This window comes from Esox lucius, chromosome 23, assembly GCF_011004845.1.
Source record: "Esox lucius isolate fEsoLuc1 chromosome 23, fEsoLuc1.pri, whole genome shotgun sequence".
In the NCBI taxonomy this organism is placed as follows: Eukaryota; Metazoa; Chordata; class Actinopteri; order Esociformes; family Esocidae; genus Esox; species Esox lucius.
The window spans coordinates 14,489,176-14,508,253 of NC_047591.1; the positions used below are offsets into that span (position 1 = coordinate 14,489,176).

General features: G+C 41.2%; 1 protein-coding gene across 2 annotated transcripts; it reads left to right on the forward strand.

Annotated features, from left to right (window-relative positions):
• The first annotated feature begins 763 nt into the window (after positions 1-763).
• Positions 764-16,683, forward strand: scaf11 (SR-related CTD-associated factor 11). 2 transcript variants are annotated; one of them, XM_010892638.5, is made up of 15 exons: positions 764-996; positions 4,326-4,386; positions 4,513-4,658; positions 4,977-5,060; positions 5,140-5,222; positions 5,913-5,992; positions 6,076-6,110; positions 6,457-6,527; positions 7,676-7,789; positions 7,971-8,071; positions 10,753-12,921; positions 13,135-13,439; positions 13,598-13,756; positions 13,951-14,070; positions 14,852-16,683. In XM_010892638.5, exons 2-15 carry the CDS (start codon positions 4,365-4,367, stop codon positions 14,945-14,947), a joined length of 3,585 nt encoding a protein of 1,194 aa, XP_010890940.3. In that variant the 5' UTR covers positions 764-996; positions 4,326-4,364; the 3' UTR covers positions 14,948-16,683. The 2 variants fall into 2 exon arrangements, with proteins under 2 accessions (XP_010890940.3, XP_010890941.3); XM_010892639.5 differs by having other exon boundaries at positions 13,960-14,070.
• Positions 16,684-19,078: the final 2,395 nt, after the last annotated feature.

Sequence of the window (19,078 nt, forward strand, 5' to 3'; positions counted from 1 at the left end):
ATCAAATAAATATTAAATATAAAGTATTATATTAATATTATATTTTCCTCATCAGGGCATTTTGGGGATTGAAGTTCACTTCTCATGTTTACTCAGACTCATAATGAACCAGGATTTCCCCACATTGACAGGAGTTTCATAATTTGTGTACCCTTCTCTACGCCTTCTCAAAACCCATTCGAAAAAAAAGGTCTGACTGAAGGGAACACCAGCGTTCTTATTCATCTTATCCAGCTTTTCAATATCACATAAGCCTAAATGCATTCGAGTTCTGTTTGGTTCTTAATTGGAAGCACCAGTTTACTCGTGTTAATCCATTAAAAAAAAGAACCGTGCGAAGAATGAACTTCGCGAAGTCCGTATAGCAATTTATAAGTGTTCGTGTTGTGACAAATGACACAGATTTTTCAAATCAGTAAACAAAATAAATGAAAATTAAAGTGAACAACAATTTCCGTTTATTGACCAAAAACGGAACTGAACAGCATTCATTCATTGTACTGAACGTTTCATATATCGCAAAATGTGCAAACGGCGAAATGTTTCACAACTTAAACGTCGTGTTTGGGGAACGAACACGCCAGAGATCACTAATTTACTATGGGTTGGGTCAGTCAGGCAAAAGTAAAAGGGCTACGTTCAGTTAAACGCGTTCTGAACGTTTTACATACATTCATATGTTTATATTGTACTGTTAAATTCAAGTTGGTTCCAAGGACCGGAAACGGTCTAAGAATTTTGTTCTTCCCCAGAGTTAACATTTATTACAGCGACACTGTGCGGTATGCTTGTGCTGTTTACACCTCAGTGGTCTCAGACAGACATCGAGACATGTGGCCGAGACATTCTCAAATATATAACGACTTAGCAGTGCAATCTATTCGGCTACATTCTGTTTTTGTTCGTGCTACTTGGATTAACCAATACACTGAAATACGTGGGACAGCTGAAAATAAACAACCACGCGAATTTTCTAGGTATTGAGTTAGCCTTCGGGTAAGTCAACAAACGTAACGTTAGCTTACCAAGTTAGCAAGCATGCACCCGTTAGCAAGCAAAAGTGACGTTAGCCGCGTTAGCTAACTAAGCTTGTGCGGCTAATAGCGTCTGTGAAACAAGGCCAGTCACACTAGCTAACTAACGACGTTGGCGCTTTGACTGGCGTTGCAGTTAGCTAGCTGGTTCGTGTAGAAAAATACCTATGACCTACTTAGATGTGCATACCTGTTTATTTCATGTTTATGACCGTGATATAATTACCTTACTTTCAGTGTGTAAGTTATGTTCTTAGCTAGCCAGTTAGCTAACAGCTGACTAGCTATTAGCCTGTTGTGTCAACCGAAAAAGTACCGTTTGGTAGAGTTACTAGACATGCCATGGTTATGGTCAACTACTATTTTACCATAGTAGTACACGGTATAGTATCTAGCCAACTTGCCAGTTAAATTCAAGTTGGTTGCAGATGGGGGCCTAGTAACTACCTAGCTACTATACTACCAATTACTAGTACCACTACCAGGCAGAACCATATACATACTTAATACTTCTAGCCAACTAGAAGTTGAAGGGTTGTGTTAAATCACAAGTAATTAAGTAATCAGAACTGCCAGCTAAAATAGCAGTTCGGTCTTACCGTCATTAAAAGGAGTTTTTTTGGTGATGTATGTTAAATGCCAGACTTAGTATCTACCTGCACATTTACCGCTGATGACGTGAATTTATCGCTCGGTTTCATTCAGCCATTCGAGGTTGGTACTGTAACATAAGCTTTTGCTCCCCAAAATGACAACTTTTGGTGATCTAAGACTTCGGTAATTTATTTGTCAGTGTTGTTACCTTGTAACTTCAAAACAGGGTTTAAATTTTTTTAAACAGATTTTCTTTTATCCTCGGGACAACACACTATTTTGAACGTAATGAGGAGAACCCGTTGAGCTAAGTACAGTATCTGTACTCTAGTTCGAGCAGGCTAACGTTAGCCGGAACCCCTGTCGCCCCATTTGCTATTGCAAGCCTCGTTTTTTGAATGTCTGCACTTACTACCGAATTTATTAGGTATACCAATTAATCCCCATTGCCTCTAAAACAGTCTCGTGGATTCTATAAGGTTGTGCAGTACTGGAATTATTGTAGGATTTGGCGGGGATATTCGGCATAAGTTTCTGCTCCCTGGCTGACATTGTTGTCGAAGTGAAACGATATTTTTATTGTATTATATTATTTCCTGGCGCCATGAAACACTGATATATTTTTATTCATTTTTTAAGAAAAAAATCATTTTAATATCGTTGCTAATGTAACCATCTAAATCGCGATGAAATATATTTTATGTAAATATATATATATATATATATTTTTTTTTTGCAGCTGTTAAGCTGAGGGATGAAAGTGAAAGTAAAAAGTCAGCAGCTGACAAAAAAAGGGATGTTTTGTTTTGAATACATTTTAATACTCGTGCATTCATATCTTTCTCCATGTGTAATTCCCTTAATTGTCTGGAGCTGCAGCTGCTGTTGGTTATTATCTGATAGGAGTCCATCCTGGTGTAGTTGGCTAAGCCATTTCTTCACATTACACCTGTTAGCTGGAACGATTCTTGTCATTCCCCCTTTGCTTCTGCTGTGACATTTTCGTTAAACCCTACAACCCGTAGTGTAAAGAGCCAAGTAGTAGGCAGTTTCTGAGATACTTCAACTAGTGCACCTGACACATCAGACCATGTCTAGTTTTCATGTCAACACTGTCTGTAGGAGGGTTTTCACGGAATAGTTCATTTATTAATGAATTATAAAAGTGTGGTTTAATGTGTTGCAATATCTTAGTGCTGCTGAATATAATCTCCCTGTTGCAAAACTCTTACCCAGTCGATGTATTTCTTGGATTTCTAACGTGATGGTAAATAGGCCTATTTGATCTTTAAGTTGTTTTATGGGTGGCCACTTTCTCTGGAGTTGTAAGGCTGGTACTGTGTTAATAGCCTTGAAAGACATCAAGATTCAAGATATCAAACAATAAAACAACAATAAACTCTACTCTAGTAATGAGATTTTAAGGTAAACTCCATTACAATATAGGAGCTATATTAAAAATACAACGACAATTCATTTATGAATTCTTAGTCACTGAGGCATTGGGCAAACAAGCTTTTTTCTTAAATTACTATTCTTCTATAACTGCATATGTTATTCTTAACAGATGTTTGTAACTTGTATTGGCCATAACTCATGTAAAGCTCAAATAAATAGTAGGCTATTCTGTATATAATTTCTTTATTGTATTCCTAGTAACATTAAAATTGTATCCAATATATCAATTCATTTTGCTTCCACTTTAAGGGCTGGAGGGTACTGTAGTAATGAAGTCAAACGCACTTGTCTGTGAGAGAATATCTACCTTGCACTGCTTTCTTGAACCTTACTTCACTAGTAATCTGATGTCTTCACTAGCAGTTGCAGATTATTGGACTCAAATTAAAATAGAATAAAACACCAAGAAGAAGCCTCCGTAACCTCTTCACATAATATTTCCAGTATAGTCTTCATTCTAGATTTGTGGAAACAAGTAACCTCTGCAATTTGTCCTTTTAGCTGTGTGCTAAAAGCACAGAGGACTCGCATGGATTTAGACATGCTGTACTATTTATGGTAATTCCTTCCCCCTCTTTCTGTCGGCATCTTCTGTTATTTACCTTAAAATGGCTTGAGGGAGTCCCAAAGACAAATTCACATCAGTTGTGACAATGGTATTCACCAACCTGCTTCACATTCAGTTGTTTGTAATTTTGGTTAGCTATTTAGCTGTATAGAAGAGGAAATGGTGATACCACAACTCAAAAGCCAAATGTAGTAATTGTCAGAGTTGCATGGCAACAATTCTGCCATTTTCAGATAAGGATTGATAACCATTTATTCTGGGTAAATGCTTTATTGCTTGCTTTTTTTTGTTGACTAATCTTTGGATTAATTCAGTAGTTGAACCCCAAAATATGCTGTTTGGGGTGAACCATATGATTCTGTCAAGAATAAACAACCTTTTTCATGGTTGATATGTTATATGGGATATAAACAATCAACCTGGTAAGACAAGTGATGCATTTCTAAAGCAGGGTGTAGCATCTATTGTATTCTACTTAAATATAAAAATGTTAATGACACCTCTTGCCACACCTTTAACTGCTGTGTTTTTGTTGTCTTGATTTGCAGCTTTTACAAAATTAAAATGTTTTGCCCAAGGTGGAAGATGGAGTAATCAAGTGAAATTTGTGACACACATCGTTTTTCGGGGGATACTTTTTTTTAACTGTTTTTTTTTTTTTTTTTCTCAAGGCGTCACCTGGCCTTTAGGGACAAATAGCACTGTCAACGATGGCTGGTGGATCATTAAACGGTGAGTAGGCTGGCAGCCAACCAGTCTTAATGAAAAAGGTCTTGCAGTGGTTTCTGCACCTCCACTTTGAACATCTCTGAGGTGGTAAGTTCATACGACGGGTTGTCCCCTATTTCTGGTTTTCAGACGGGCAGACTCCAGATGGCTGCACAGAGCTGGAGGAGGCGGATCGATGTCCTATCTGTCTTGGTGCCCTGGGCCGCTGTGTTCTGGCAATGCCTGAGAGCTGCTGCCATGTCTTCTGCCTTAGCTGCCTCCTTAGATGGGCAGAGGTAAGCACCATGCACTGTTCTCCCCCATAGACACATCACCCTGGGTGGCAATAAAGGGTGGCACAGCTGGTGGGGAGTGTGCAATGAGGTGTGAGCTTTTAGTCTGTTACTCAACATTGGTTCAGGAGACCGTGCATGGCTGGTGGTATTGTTTCCGTTTCAGAATTGCATACCTGGCTATCAAGGAAGTTGTCAAACATCTTAATGGATTGATATTGAATATCAGCTTAGAACTCGTCCTCGGTCACAAGACGTCTCTGGCCCTGAATAGCAGTTGTTCTCGTGTGGACTAACGTCTGCTTTCTGTGTGTTTTCCAGTTGCAGGCAGTCCCCTCATGCCCAGTGGACAGGCGGCCTTTCAGTGTCGTCTACAAACGTGATGCCGTGTTGGGATGTGTGACGGTAAGCTGCGGGCCCTGCTGTGGCTCTACCTTCTAGGTTTAGCACGGAACTAATTTCCATGTTGCTATGTCATACTCAGGTTCCTGTGAAGACTAGAGTTGGCCCGTCAGAGTCTGAGAGGTGTGGCTGCACGGACGCGGGAGTCAGTGGCTGTTGGCTGAAGTGAGTAGAAGTATTTAATTGAATGGGTAGAACAGTAAACCTGAGAGTTTCAAGGTTCCTGACTGGGACTGTTTAGTTGCATTTTACAAAAGCTTGACATTGCTGTGTAAGTAAAACAAAATAAGATAAAAATACTGAAATGGTTGCTTTTGTTAGAGCTCCCTCGGGTTGATTCAGTCAACATCATGTTTACTAAAAATTCTGCATTTTCCTTCTATATTATATACACGTCTGTGTATATGTATGTCTCCTGAACCTATAGAACTGGCAGATTCAATTTCAATGCTATTCTGAATGTCTCTTCCGTCCTTTGATCCACACGCTTTTTCTCTGTGGCAAATGTTTGCCTAACAAGATCTCACAAATGTACATTGCAGTCCAATGTTTATCAACAAAAAAAAATGTATTTAGATTTTGTTCCCTAGTTATTTGATGAATTATACAGTAATACATCCATGACAAGCTATGGTGATTTAAAAAAAAAATCTCACCAGTATCTCGATTATATCTCGAGTAGAAGAACATTGCTGGTGTTTCTAATTAAATAAAAAATGTCTATGCATTGGTGGTGACATTCAAAATATGAAAATGTGCATGTTATCTGTAGCTGGTTTTATCTTTCAAATCATTTTCAGTCACTGTATTGGCTTATTTCCTTTTTTATGACAAATGTAAAACCATTCTTTCCAGAAGTAAACAAGGGGGACGATTGAGGAGACCGAAAACCGAAAGGGCATCAGAAGCCAAAGTCAAAGGCCTAATTCGTAAATGTATGTGCTAATTTTCTCCACAGATTATTTTGTACATTTCCGTTTTGTTCATGAGGTGTAACAACATACATTGTGTTCCTCAGGTAGCGATGATGACTCCTCTGTGTTGAGCAAGAAGGTTAGTATTTTCAGACCACTTGTAATCTATTGTATATTATAACCTGGGAGGTTCATGCCCCAAATACTGATATGCTCCAAATACATATACTGGCAAAAGGCATCTCTGTGGTTTAGTTTTACTTAGCAAATATGCAATGAAACTAAGATATGTATTTATATTAGCTTATCTTTAGCATGTCCTTTCCATTTCATTGATTCAGCCAAGCCTATTTGATAATGCCCTTGCAGAGAATAAGTTGCATCAAGTGCAACTACCGTTCTTGAAAGCCCATTTGTTCCCACAGTGCTTGTTTGATATGTGCAACAGCCAGGCCTCCTTTTGAACGTCTTTCCCCCTCTCACAGGTGAGGGGACCTTTGTGCTCTTGGTCTCCGGCCCAGACTGGCACAGCAATTGGAACTATGAGACAGTGCATGTGAGTAGGCCACTTTAAACATTTTGGTTTGCAGTTTACAGAGCAGAGAAGCAAAATCCATGCTCTCTTATGTCAAAGTAACTACTACTCATGGTACGTAACCATTTGTTTGGCCGCCCTGTTATAATGACCGTCATAAGAGATGGATGGAAACTTTCTGAAGTTTGTGGGAGTCAGGTAGTTTAGTTCTTAGCACATCAGACAATAAATGAAAAATCCTTGTTGGCTTGTGAAGGCACTTATCACCCCATATTATCTGTGAAATAAGATGAAAGTGGTCTTTTTGTGGCATGTATGGCTGCTGCTGTAACTGTTGTCACTGGTTGTTGTTGATGGCAGCAATAAGATGACTTTGTCTGCTCTGATCAAACAAAATGCCTCAAATCTCATTTGATGGCATTTCAACTTATAGTAGGACAATAATCCAAAACATACAGCCCAAGCAAGCAAGCAAGCAAACAGGGAGTTTTGCTGGGCCAAAAGGTGGAATGTTCTTGGCTGGCCAAGTCATCCACTCACCCTGAATCCAATTGATCAGGCGTTTCACCCCTTGAAGACAACACCGAAGGCAAAAACGCCTCTAACCAATCAGAAGACTGTTGCAGTACAGGCCTGACAGAGAAAGTATCAGATTTGCAACTACATACTAAATTTGTCCAATCACTTTTAGTCCCCTAAAATCAATAACAGTTTATTCAATGTTATTAGAAAAACTGCACTAACTTCTTAGTCATTGTTTCATTAAAACGCATAATTTTAAAATGCATATAGACTGCGCTGTATGTCTACCTCTACTAAATTTGGAGCTTTTGTCACAAACATTTTATTTCTATTCACATCTTTATTCAAATAAGCTACATATTTATAGCATACAATACAGTATCAGTATGCACACACAAGCATTTATATTTTACACTCAATGGTCCCACCATCTCAAACGAACAAATTGCTTTTGACATTGATAACCTTTTACAGACGCTCTGTTATTTATCACATCTGTGGTGTTTAATACTTGCATGATATTCTTCACTACATCTTGCACAATTTAGTTTTATACTTGTATTCATACAGCTCAAATGCTTTGGTGCAAAACCACCAAATATGATCTTTCTCCAGAAACGTTACTGTGTTGTCTGTCTATTCTGCAGTGCAGAACCACTTTGGGTGCCCGAGGAGGAGATATCTGAGGATGACTGTAAGCAGTGCAGCCACAAAACACTTGGGCCTGTTGCTGTACCTATTCCTGCCAGTGGCAACTCAAGGTGAATTCAGCGACCCACAACTGTTTGTAGATGATAGTAGGGCTTGTTGGGCAAGTTTAACATATGATTAATATATGTTTTTTAGTGTTTGTAATGATTATTATTATTTAATTTTTTTGAGTTTCAGTAAGTGATTTGTCAGTATAATTTCCTTGTAGCTCTGACGAGTCTTTATCCCCAGGCAATGCTTCCAACCATCTAAATGGAGCAGCAGCCCCTTTCCTTTGAGACCTCTCTCGCCTTTCTCTACTTCTGCTTCTCCTCTCGGCTCAGGGCATTTTGGTGAGTCTTGCTTTGAAACTGTTTAATTTGTTCAAAGGAACCTTCTCTTATTGTCCCCTGAAACAAAATTGGGGAACGGACTGTGAAATTCTTTGTCCGTATGGCACATACGTCATATCCTACTACACTGGCTTTCAATAAACTTAATAAACTTCAATAAACTGCTGAAGGATGCATCTTGCTATGGGGATCTGGCATATCAAATGGCTGGAAGTTATTTAAAGTGCTTTTACCTAAAGTAATGTACGTTAAGTCCCTCTTTTATAACAATTAAACATTTGCCCTGGACACAAGTACCAGAATGATGAATTTCCTGCCCTTTTGAATTTTTAAATGCTACTCTCACCAAAGAACAGATCTGCTTGAAAGATGTTATGTAGCTGTATAGACAGGTCTCTCAGCACTATGTTTAGTGCCTAAAACAATGTCAAACATTCACATGGGTCTGGTCTGGCACACAAATGTATGCGGGAAAGTTTGGTTTGAATGGACCGGTGCCCCGAATGGATGGTGTCCACATGTTTTGGACCAGGGCTGCCTATCCCTGGAAATCTACTGTCCTGTAGGTAATCTCTCTGTCCATAATCTAGCCCTCCTGATTCAAATAAATTGCTGAATGAGAAGGTTAGTTTGGGTTAGTATAGGTTTTCTCTTTAACTCCAGTTCCGACTCAAAATATAAAAATCTGTTTTGCAGTAGTAGAAGGCATTCTTCTGGATTAAGTTAAATGGTAATCTAAAGACCAACAAAAAATGTCTGATTGATGCTTGTTCAAGACTCTCATCCATACTAGATCAAACATTGATAGAATAGTATGTCATGTGAAATTGATCAGCAGCAGTTTCTGGTCAATGGGAATGACTAGAACCTCAGGTGATCAACGGTTCCAGACCAGTAGTTTCCAGGTTCGGACAAAGGATAAAGCTGTGGAGTAATGTGCTTCGATCCGTTTGTTACTTTTGGACCCTATCTTGCGTAGCTTGGTCTTACTCCAGTCTATGAAACTGTCAGATTCCAAGCATCATTAATATTTGGTAGCAAGCCAGCTACCTCTGAATGCATTATCTGAATTGCAGCCATTAATCAACCATAAAAATAAGATTTATGCTCTGTTAATATGGAAAGCCTGTAATTAAGAAATGTGGTTTTGTATGACAGTGTCTTTATGAAATGGTTACAAACAACCTGCTTACCCAGGGCGACACAGACGAGCAGAACCAATGTTTTTCCACTCAATTGTGAACAGTTTTCCTATCAGCACACCCTAGCCTTAGTGTCATAGCATCCTTCAGTCAAGGCTGTAGCCACCAGGATGGATCAGTACAAAACAGGAAGCATTTCCGACTCATTTTCCCAGAATTCTTGGCTGTCGCTGGTGTGATGTCAGTTCACTCTTAAAGCCCCACAAGTTATCTGTGCACTTTATTCAGCACCTCTAAAATAAAAATCTTAATTTGACTTGGTGAGTTGACATACGATTATTTTAATTATATACCAAAATGTATTAAACTAAATGTCTGATGTAGCATAAATACGGAAACGAGAGAATAGCTTGCTTCTAGTCTAAACTCAACCTGGTAATGTTTTCCGATTACAGTAGTACTACCTGGGCTAGTAAACAAAGCATGTACAGATGGCAGCTTGCCGCTTTATCCACAGATAATAAGCTAGTTAACCAAATTGGCCAATTGTTTTTGCCAGGTCATTGGTTATAGCCAACTAACAACAGTATGAGGTTATTCTTGGCAGCTAACATTGCCCATGCTGGAAAGCTGACATTATTAGAAGCTGGTAGTAGTAGCAAAACTTGTGAACAATGACTGCTGGATAGATGTACAGTGAGTAACTATAGCCGTGTCTGCTCTGTCTGTATAGCTAGCCACATTAACACCAATATAGCAGTTACTAACAACAGTGTGAGGTTAGCTAGCGGTTTAGCTTACTTTTCTTATTTAACAGAACTGCCACATCAGGGTCAAAGTTTAATGCTTTTTGCTCCATGAGTTCCATCCATAGTGGATAGGCAGCTGCAGCAAATATTCACTCTGAATGGCGTCTATCTGCATCTCTTTTACCAGATTTGCTTTCTTCTGAACTGAAATGTATTTTCATAGGTACTGTTACATTGGCTAGCGTCTCTTGCTGCTTGATCCACAAAATTAGTAGCCACTTCCTTATTTTGTCCAGCCTCAGCTCTTTGTTTGATACATCAAACACATCACTTCCTGTGTACACTATAACATTTCCCGCCACTGCGAGAGCCGACCACTTTTATCCTTAGGATCAGTATACCGTATACAGAGGTTTTTCAGATGCGGGCCTGGGTCCATCTGAGATGGTAGGAATTAATCCACGATCCTGATTAATAGAATAGCGATGTGTAAATGCAAAAAACTTGCGTACTTCAGCTTTAATCACTTAAGTAATTGCGCCACTATTTAGTTTTACCTGTATACAAATACATCTAAACTACTGGGTGTTTAGATATAATTTCCAAAATTGATTTAAACTCTAATTGACCAAAGGGGCACTATCATTTGGGACTCATTTACTGTTACCTAAAAAAAGCATTGTCAGTTAAACAGGTTGTGTTTGTGGATAGTTTCCAACATCTGTGTGGGTTATTCATTACCCTCAAGATATTTCATAATTTCTCACAATACTTTAAATATTCATCTTAGTCTTTCAGGGGAGAGTTTGTGCAGTCACTTGCCCGAAAGGTGAGGAGAAGGGGACCCGTGGCTCTGGCTCCGGCTCCAAAGGCCCTTCCAAACCGGCAGAGGCCCTGGTTACTAGGCGATCTGGCCGCCACAGTAGGACGGAGGAAGAAGCTCCTACCCAAGACCCTGCATCTTCGCAGTCTCAATCTTCTGATTCCGACACATTCACAAACCCACCTGCAAAGGCAGGAAAAAGCACCTCTGCCACAGCTAAGAGGAAGGGCAAACAAGCAGCTAAGCGAAAGCCTAGCGCCAAGAGGAAAGCCCCAGCCAGAAAAAAGGCCTCCAAAGTCGTCCTCAGTAGCCCTTCGGGAAGTGAGGAAGAAGAAGCCAAAGAGGAGGAGGAGGTGGAACAGCAGGAGGAAGGTGTAGATGAAATGGAGCTGCTCTTAGACCCTGCTGGGAGCCCAGAGGTGGTGCAGTGCCTCTCCAGTCCTGCTGAGGAGGAAGGCAGTCCCCAACGTTCTGTTGCTGAAGACATGAAAGAGATTGAGGATCTGCAGAGCAAAGAGGAAGATGAACAAAGGAAGACCGGAGAGGTGGAGGACCTGTCGCCACCATTGGATGTAGAGCTGAATACCCCTGTGCTCTCTCCGGAGCGTGCTGCAGAGAAACGCCAGTACGACGCAGAAGACCTGGACAAAAGTAAATCGCCTACCTCTTCTAATTCACCCGAGAGGCCATTGGAGAGCCCCCAGTCTGTGCAGTCGGGACAACTTGGGGAGGAAGATGCTGACGTCATGGAAGCCACTGCTGATCTAACAGAAGTGAAATCGGATGGTGATGTCGCAACGGAGAAAGCAGCGTCCTCTCCCTGCCCCACTGCAGAACCTGAATCATGGTCCAGCTCTACTCACTGTGACTCTCCGAATGAGAGTGTAACCCAAAAAGTCCAAGGCACCTCTGAGGGGAAGGTTCTAGAGAATGCAATACCACATGATCCCAAGGGCTGCCCAAGTGAGATATCGGGAGCTGTCAGCAAAGAGGACCGTCTATATCAGGATGACACCGACGCAATACCCATGGACTGTGATTCACCAAGCAGTGAGCACAGCCCCAACCAGGCCCCTGACCCTCCCAAGGCTACTGAAAGTACAGCTCTGGAATGCACAAGCCAGGCCCCTGAAGACGAACGGAATGGTGGCAGGCAAGAGAACTCGGCCGGGGAGGACAAGGTGGAGGAAAGGAAGAATAGCAGGCAGCACAAGTCACGCTTCCACTCTGCAGCCACCACTTGGTCTCCCAAGAGAGAGGCTAAGCGGGACTCGTCGAGGAGATCCCGCTCCAGATCTCGGGAGCGCATCAGGGAGCGGCAGGCTTCTGGCAGCCCTTCCTCCAGCCGCAGCCGGGAACGGGATGCTGAGCGGGATGCCCCCAGGAAAGACCGCAGCCGGGACTGTGACCGCAGCCGGGACCGTGACCGCAGCCGGGACCGCAGCCGGGAGAAGAAGAGTAGGAAGCGCTCGAGAAGTCGTTCCAGATCTCCTTCGCGTTCCCGGTCCTACCGAAGAGGGATGTCCCCAGAGCGACCTGACTCGGCAGGGCAGTCACCACGGAGAAGGGATCGCTGGTCTGGAGATGGATGGAGGGCTGGTCAGGGTAGCGACTCCTCGCGAAGGAATTTCCAAGACAGGACGGCCAGAGACACAGGAGGCTCAGAAAATGGTGGCTTTGCTGAGGTTTCCCCGAGCAGGGAAAATCCTGACTGGGTTACAGAGAAGGCGCGCGCCGATACAGAGTCCAGAGCGACAAGTGGACCTCGCTGGGATGATAAAGGCTGGAGCTCAGATCGTGGACGAGGCACTGGACGAGGCCGAGGGGCCTACGGGACCTCCAACCAGCAGGGGGAGTCGACAGATAACCGCTGGCAGCAGAGAAACACATTCTCAGGGACCTCGAACAATTCAGGGGGTGACTCGTACAGCCGATTCAACGAGAACCGCGGTGGCCGCAGGAAGGAGCCTGAAATGGGTGAATCGATGATGGATCGCTCCGGCTGGTCATCGGCTTCCAGTTGGGCTGTGCGGAGGACCCTCCCGGCAGACGTGCAGAACTATTACTCCAGGAGAGATCGCGGGGGAGGGGCAGGCTCTGGCATCTGGAGCAGGCAGGAGGAGCCGTCTACAGCAGGTCAGAACCCTTCTTAGATGAACGCTTAGGCTGTGTCATATAGTTTGCGCGTTCGTTAGTGTTTGTAGCTGAGCAAAGCATATCGGAATGGCATTGCTGAGGGCTCTTGTGACGATAACGTGGATGCCACCGATGTGCATCTTAATAACTGTAACATAGACGATGTAAAATGCATTAGATAATTCAGACTTTGTTGGTTTTTCATTCGTCCAGATCCACCTCAGAACGAGCCTAATGCGCAGCCGAGTGCCCAAGGAGAAGCTCCACCCACCCAGAACGTCATGCCCCCTCAGCTGAACGTTCTCCATTACCCCATGGGTCCACGAGGCCCGCCTGTCAGCTTGCAACCACCCCCCTTCGGGATTCTTCCTCAGGTCCCTATGCACCTCCACTCCTCAGTGCCTCTCTTGCAGGTCCCCGTAACGGCTGCCCAGGGTCTACCGCCCCCTCCTCCACCCCCGCCTCCCATGCAGCAGGGCAGCATGATGGCCATACAGGCAGATAGCCGGGCAACACAGGTGGGGACAGGAGTGTTTGTAATTGTTAGTCACGTAGTCCTCTGGACCTGGTGTAATTTCACTTTTATTCAATCAGTTCTACTCAGCGTATTTCCCCGGTGGCACTTTCTCAAGTGTTTTGCATAGTAAGTTGAAGACACCCCCGTGTCTTTTCCCAGATGATGAGCAGCTTGGCAGGCCATGGCAAAGCCCCTCTCATGCCCACCATGACCAAAGTAGGTGGTGCCACCACAACTCATTCACACAGCGTAGCTATGCCATCCTCCACCACCCAACACAGCAGGGCCCCCCAGCCAGACAGTTCCAAGAAAGAAAAGGTAATGTCACCGTCACTAATAGCACCAATACATACAGACAGGGTTCTCTGTATTCTGAACAGACTTTCAGGAATTCGTTTTTCATGTCCTGTGGAGAACTGTTTAGCAGGTACATTATTTATGTTAGCGATGTCACCTGTGAACTAACACTTATCGTATAAGACCTTGATTTCTTAACTTGAGATCTGCTTTAGAAACAACAGATCCAGGAGAGAGCCGTTAATGAAGTCAAAGCAGCCATCAAACCCTACTACCAAAAGAAGGACATCACCAAGGACGAGTACAAAGAAATTGTTCGCAAAGCAGTTGAGAAGGTAAGTGGATACCTTGTTGTACAGCCGTGTCATTTTGACCAGACATTCTCATCCCTCCGGCGTTGGTGGGCTTGGACACGGCACTGTCGTCTCGTGGTTAGGTCAGGCGCCTGCAAGCTCAGTTGGGGTTGTTGGGGGGAGCGAATGGGTTCACCAAGTGTGTTGCTGCTTGCATCAACTTCCTAGCTGGGGGAGCACTATTGTAAGAAGCAGAACAGATTGGTAAGATGTGCATTGTATGACATGTTTCAATGTTAGACCACAGAATTGTGAGGGAAGGAAAACAAGAAACTTGCCTCTCTCTAATAACGTTTTGACATTGGTGTTGAGCACAAATGCAACACTTTGGCTTCAGGATTACCGTTCCCTTTGATGTAAAGTCCTTTATTTTGGGGGTTTTAAGCTAAATGGACCCTGGTAACAATAAAAACAATACTTACAGAAAGGTTTAACCTACGATGTGCAAAATGATCAAACTTTTCACTGTTTTAAATGTGGTCACCCTAGTAGTTAAAAAATTATTTTGCACATCCAACTTCAGATTCATGACAGAAAAGCTATTCTAGTATGCTCCAACAGTGAATTTAAGTGATCTTTTTAAACACCTATAAAGTGTCCTCTAAAGTGTTCAACCAATGTCTGAGTAATATAAATGCCAATGATTAGTAAGTAGAAATTGTTTTATTTGATATGTCAATTTAGTAATCATGTTATAGTATAAATCCAAATGGTACGTTCATTTATTTTTGGAAGTATTTATTGGGGGCTTTTTATTTTTCAGGTCTGCCATAGCAAAAGTGGGGAAGTGAACTCTGGAAAAGTGGCTAACTTGGTGAAGGCCTATGTCGACAAATACAAACACGCTCGCAAGAAATGAACCCTGACACCTGCTGAGGGGAACAGTCTCAGCCGATCTGCTTAAGTGCAATTTCTACCAGCTGTAACACAGCCTCTCCACTGACAGGCTGGGGTTTTGATATCTCTTACCTTGAATTACGATTTTTCTATAGATTTCTTATTTTGTTTAGAAATAATCCAATTGGTTACCGAGTGTGAGAAGTCCTTCGTTTCTAGTAGATTTTGTGGCTTGGAAACTACTATGAGATTTCCAGAATAGCTGGAGCGGTTAGGTTAGCAACACCTGTTCTCAGGTGAGATGGACATGGAGCTATTGGTAGTACTGAGGACATCGCCCTCTCATGGAGCCAGCTAGTACTATGAATTTCTCCCACTCTTCACCGGGGACCTTCAAATTACTTTTTAGTTGAAAAAAAATTGTGTAATTGTTTCATTTGTTTTGTTTTTTTTAATAAATATTATATTATGATTCTGGTGAACTAGGTAAACGTGCATTGCCTTTATGACTGTTGCCACATCTCAAACCTTGTGGATTGGGTATGTTTATTTGAGTGTGATTGTATCAGGGATCTGATTGGTTGAGTTAGAGATCAGTCAGCCAATCGGCAGTGAATGTTTAATGTAAAGAATGGGTCGGGGCAGATCAGGTGAAAAACGTCCAAGGCCCTTGTGTAAAATTTGCTGTGTGAATATTGTGCGAAATTCCCAGAGCAATGAAATAAATGAGCTACTTCCTGTATTTGTCTATGTATATATGTCTTTGGACTTGTAGAGAAGTTGGTGACCCATTAATTAATTTCCAATTCAGAATTGTTATTTAAATACTTTAAAGACCTGCATTACTGAGTTTATGTAAACTCCTAGGAAAGATGTGACAAAATCAAAGCCATACTCTGTAATATAAGATATGCATACCTAAGATTTTTTTCCCAAAATGCATCTGTAAATTAGACATTTCTATTTTTGAACTGTTTGAGGGATAATAGTGCAAATTGAATGAACAACCAGAGCTGACATGGTTAGGCTTCACTATAGTTGTTGGGGACTATATCCTTGTGATAGGCTGAATAGTTTGAATACATTAATCAAACTTAACTTCCTTTAATGAAAATGAAATTTCCATATAATGCTGTAGAAAAGCAATGATGCACTCTAGGTTGTTCAATTTTGTACGGTGTTACAAGGTTGTTCTTTTAGCATTGCTATGCTATTCTACAGTATTTTAAAGCACAGTTGGGCTATGAAAGTTGTTTACCTTGCCTGTCGTGCAGTTGATTCCAAATAACTGCTGCTGAAACTTTTTTTCTTTTCCTCTTGAAGGTATATTCTTTTCTACATCAATGATAAGTCATTAACTATTGAGAAATGGGTACTTTGTTTAAATTAGGAGAGTTAAATAATCTCATTAAGATGCTTTAAATAGATGGGATATGTTGAGTTGATTGTACTGAAAATATTATGGACTAGGTTTATAAAGTTGTCTTAATTTATCAAGGTTTTTTTGTTTTAGTTTGAGACCGCATTATTTTTATACAGTATTTTAGAAAAGCAGTTGCATGCACTGCTTGTAAACCTGAATGTGCATTACTAAATTCACCAGCAGGGCGAGCTCTTGTCAAGGTCATTGTCTGTTATTTAAATCAACCCACCATTTCAAAAAACATATTTGATCAGATCCAGTTCATCAATTGGAAAGTTGTTTTTACGGTTGTAGGCATCAAAAATAAATGCATCGTATCACATGCCTGTATGGTAGAAATGTGGTTGATTTCTTTCTGACGTTTTTAAGTGGGTAGTGTCACATGACAACTCATGCACAGAACTGCATAGACTGTCTTGAATACACCCCTTGCTAATGTAATTGAGGTTATCAGCAACACCTGTAACCAGTATGTAATTTCACCCTCTGGCTGTCTTGCTTTCTATTCCAGACTGAGAACCAGGCATTTTGTTTGTGTCCTACAAGCAATCTGGGAAATATGAGAAAAAAACATTTGCATGTTAAATGTTTGTTTTCCATGTTAGATTTAACCAAAATTCCAATTCAAATCTGTAGTTCCGCAAGATAAAGCTGTGGGGTAATGTGCACTATGCTACTCTTAAAGGGATTTTACTGAGAAATAAAATATTAAAATACAAAATTGAAATATTTGCCCCCCCTGGCCTGAATGAATACTTGATTGAAACACCTATCAAACAGCTATATAAGGATAGATCTCGACCTATGTTTACACACCTACAGTGCTGTGGAAAACTATTGGCCCTTTGAGATTTGACTGTTCATATCTTCAACCATAAACTAATTTTAGATATAAGGGAACCTGACTGAACCACCCCATATTGATACATAAATTAATAATTTAAGTATTTTTTATGCCCCAAGTTCTCATGTGAGAAAATAATCACCTCCTTAGACAATGTGCCATTCCTCTTGAGGATCAATAAAGTGCTTTCAGCTAAATTTTAGACAAGCATTAATCTTCTTAGTAAGCAGTGGCCTCACTCTTGCCATTAATCTAACTTTTGATTAGTGTCTTTCTGATGTTGGGAGTCATGAACACTGACCTCAGTTGAGGAGAGGCCTGCCGATCCCTGGATCTTCTAGGCTTTTTTGTGGCTTCTTGGATGATTTAACACCTCGCTCTTGGCAAGACTCTCTGTTTGGACAATGTGGTTCTGCCTGGTCCAGTAGAGCTCCAGGGCTTTAGTAATTGGCTTGGTAACCCTTTCAGGATTCAAATGCAGTGACTGTTTTCCAGAGGTGTTTGGGAATTTGCTTTTGATAACGGGATGGAGTGACTTTGGAACCTGTGCACTGAAATCTTCAGTGTGGTGGCAAGGGCCAGAGTTTGATGTTAAATTGATGTTAGACAGAGCTGGCTCAGATCAGGCTTGATTGTTGATCATGTTATTCAAACACCTGACCCTAATTATACCTTTCATTGGGTTTAGTTTCCTACTGAGCCAATTACATCTTTGCCTGTGAAGATTGCATATTTGAGTACCAATCAGACCAAAAAAGTAAAATAAGCATCTAAATTTCATTTTCTTTCCCTTAGACTCCCTTAACATAGATCTCCAACATATATCATTCTATTTGCAATATTTGACCATACTTTACTGAAACTATTGAAGTCCTGTCAAGTTCCTTGGGGAACTTACTTTGGTTGTGTGCTTCCAGTCATTATGAAAGGTGAACTTATGTCCCAGTTTTAGTTTTCTTGCAGAGGGCTAACATTTTTAGACTTTTCTGAACATTGTTTCATTTATTTTCCCTTTTAGCGGCGGCGCCCTACAATGAGAGTAGTGATAAAACCTGATGTGTCACCACTGCTTTAAGGTAGGATTTGTGTCCTTTGGGTGATTTACTGTGTTGGATTTGCGACCAACATGACAGCTTGCATTTTAGCCAAAGCCAAACTGATCTGTATTTCCACTTTGTCTCAGTTCTTTGGTGTTGGTTTGCTTTTACAGTTCAGAACCCAACAGAAACAACTAAACGAATCCTAAAATGGCTAATTTTACACTGATGGAAATATAAGTTGATGTGCTGTTATGAAGGTGATTGCTTAGAGAAGTCATTTTAGGATTTCTATTACAAGGATATTGGTAACTTCAAATAGTGTTCATTCATTGTTGAATTTTAATATTACATTTTATTTCATACCCACTCAAAAATTATGCTGAGTGGTGTCTAGGTATGTGGGTATTCATTCTTGTCTAAGTGATTTTGAGTCTTGTTGAGGTGCTTTTTCAAAGGGTTAAAGCTTGTGGAAGTCAGATACATTCCGATTCTGAAAATGTGATGTTGGTTATACATGTTTCTCCCCCCCCCCCCACTTCCTATCCGATATTTGTAATGGCAAATGTAATGGTCAGTTATGATGGGTGTCTTTTTTCTTGTTTCTTGACAGTATATGGTTGGATACCTTCTTGAGTCTTTCAGGACTCCTTATGAATCGGTTTATAAATCTCTTTGTCGTCAACGGTTTCTTCCCTTTCTGTTGTACAACAAATTATTATTTAGATGTAGGCTATTATGCCTACATTTCATGGCTACATCGATATCTTTTAAAAAAAAATTAATATGGTTTGCAGCAATTCAGGTGTGACAAATTATTTTCATCTCCCCTAACCAAACATATTCCAT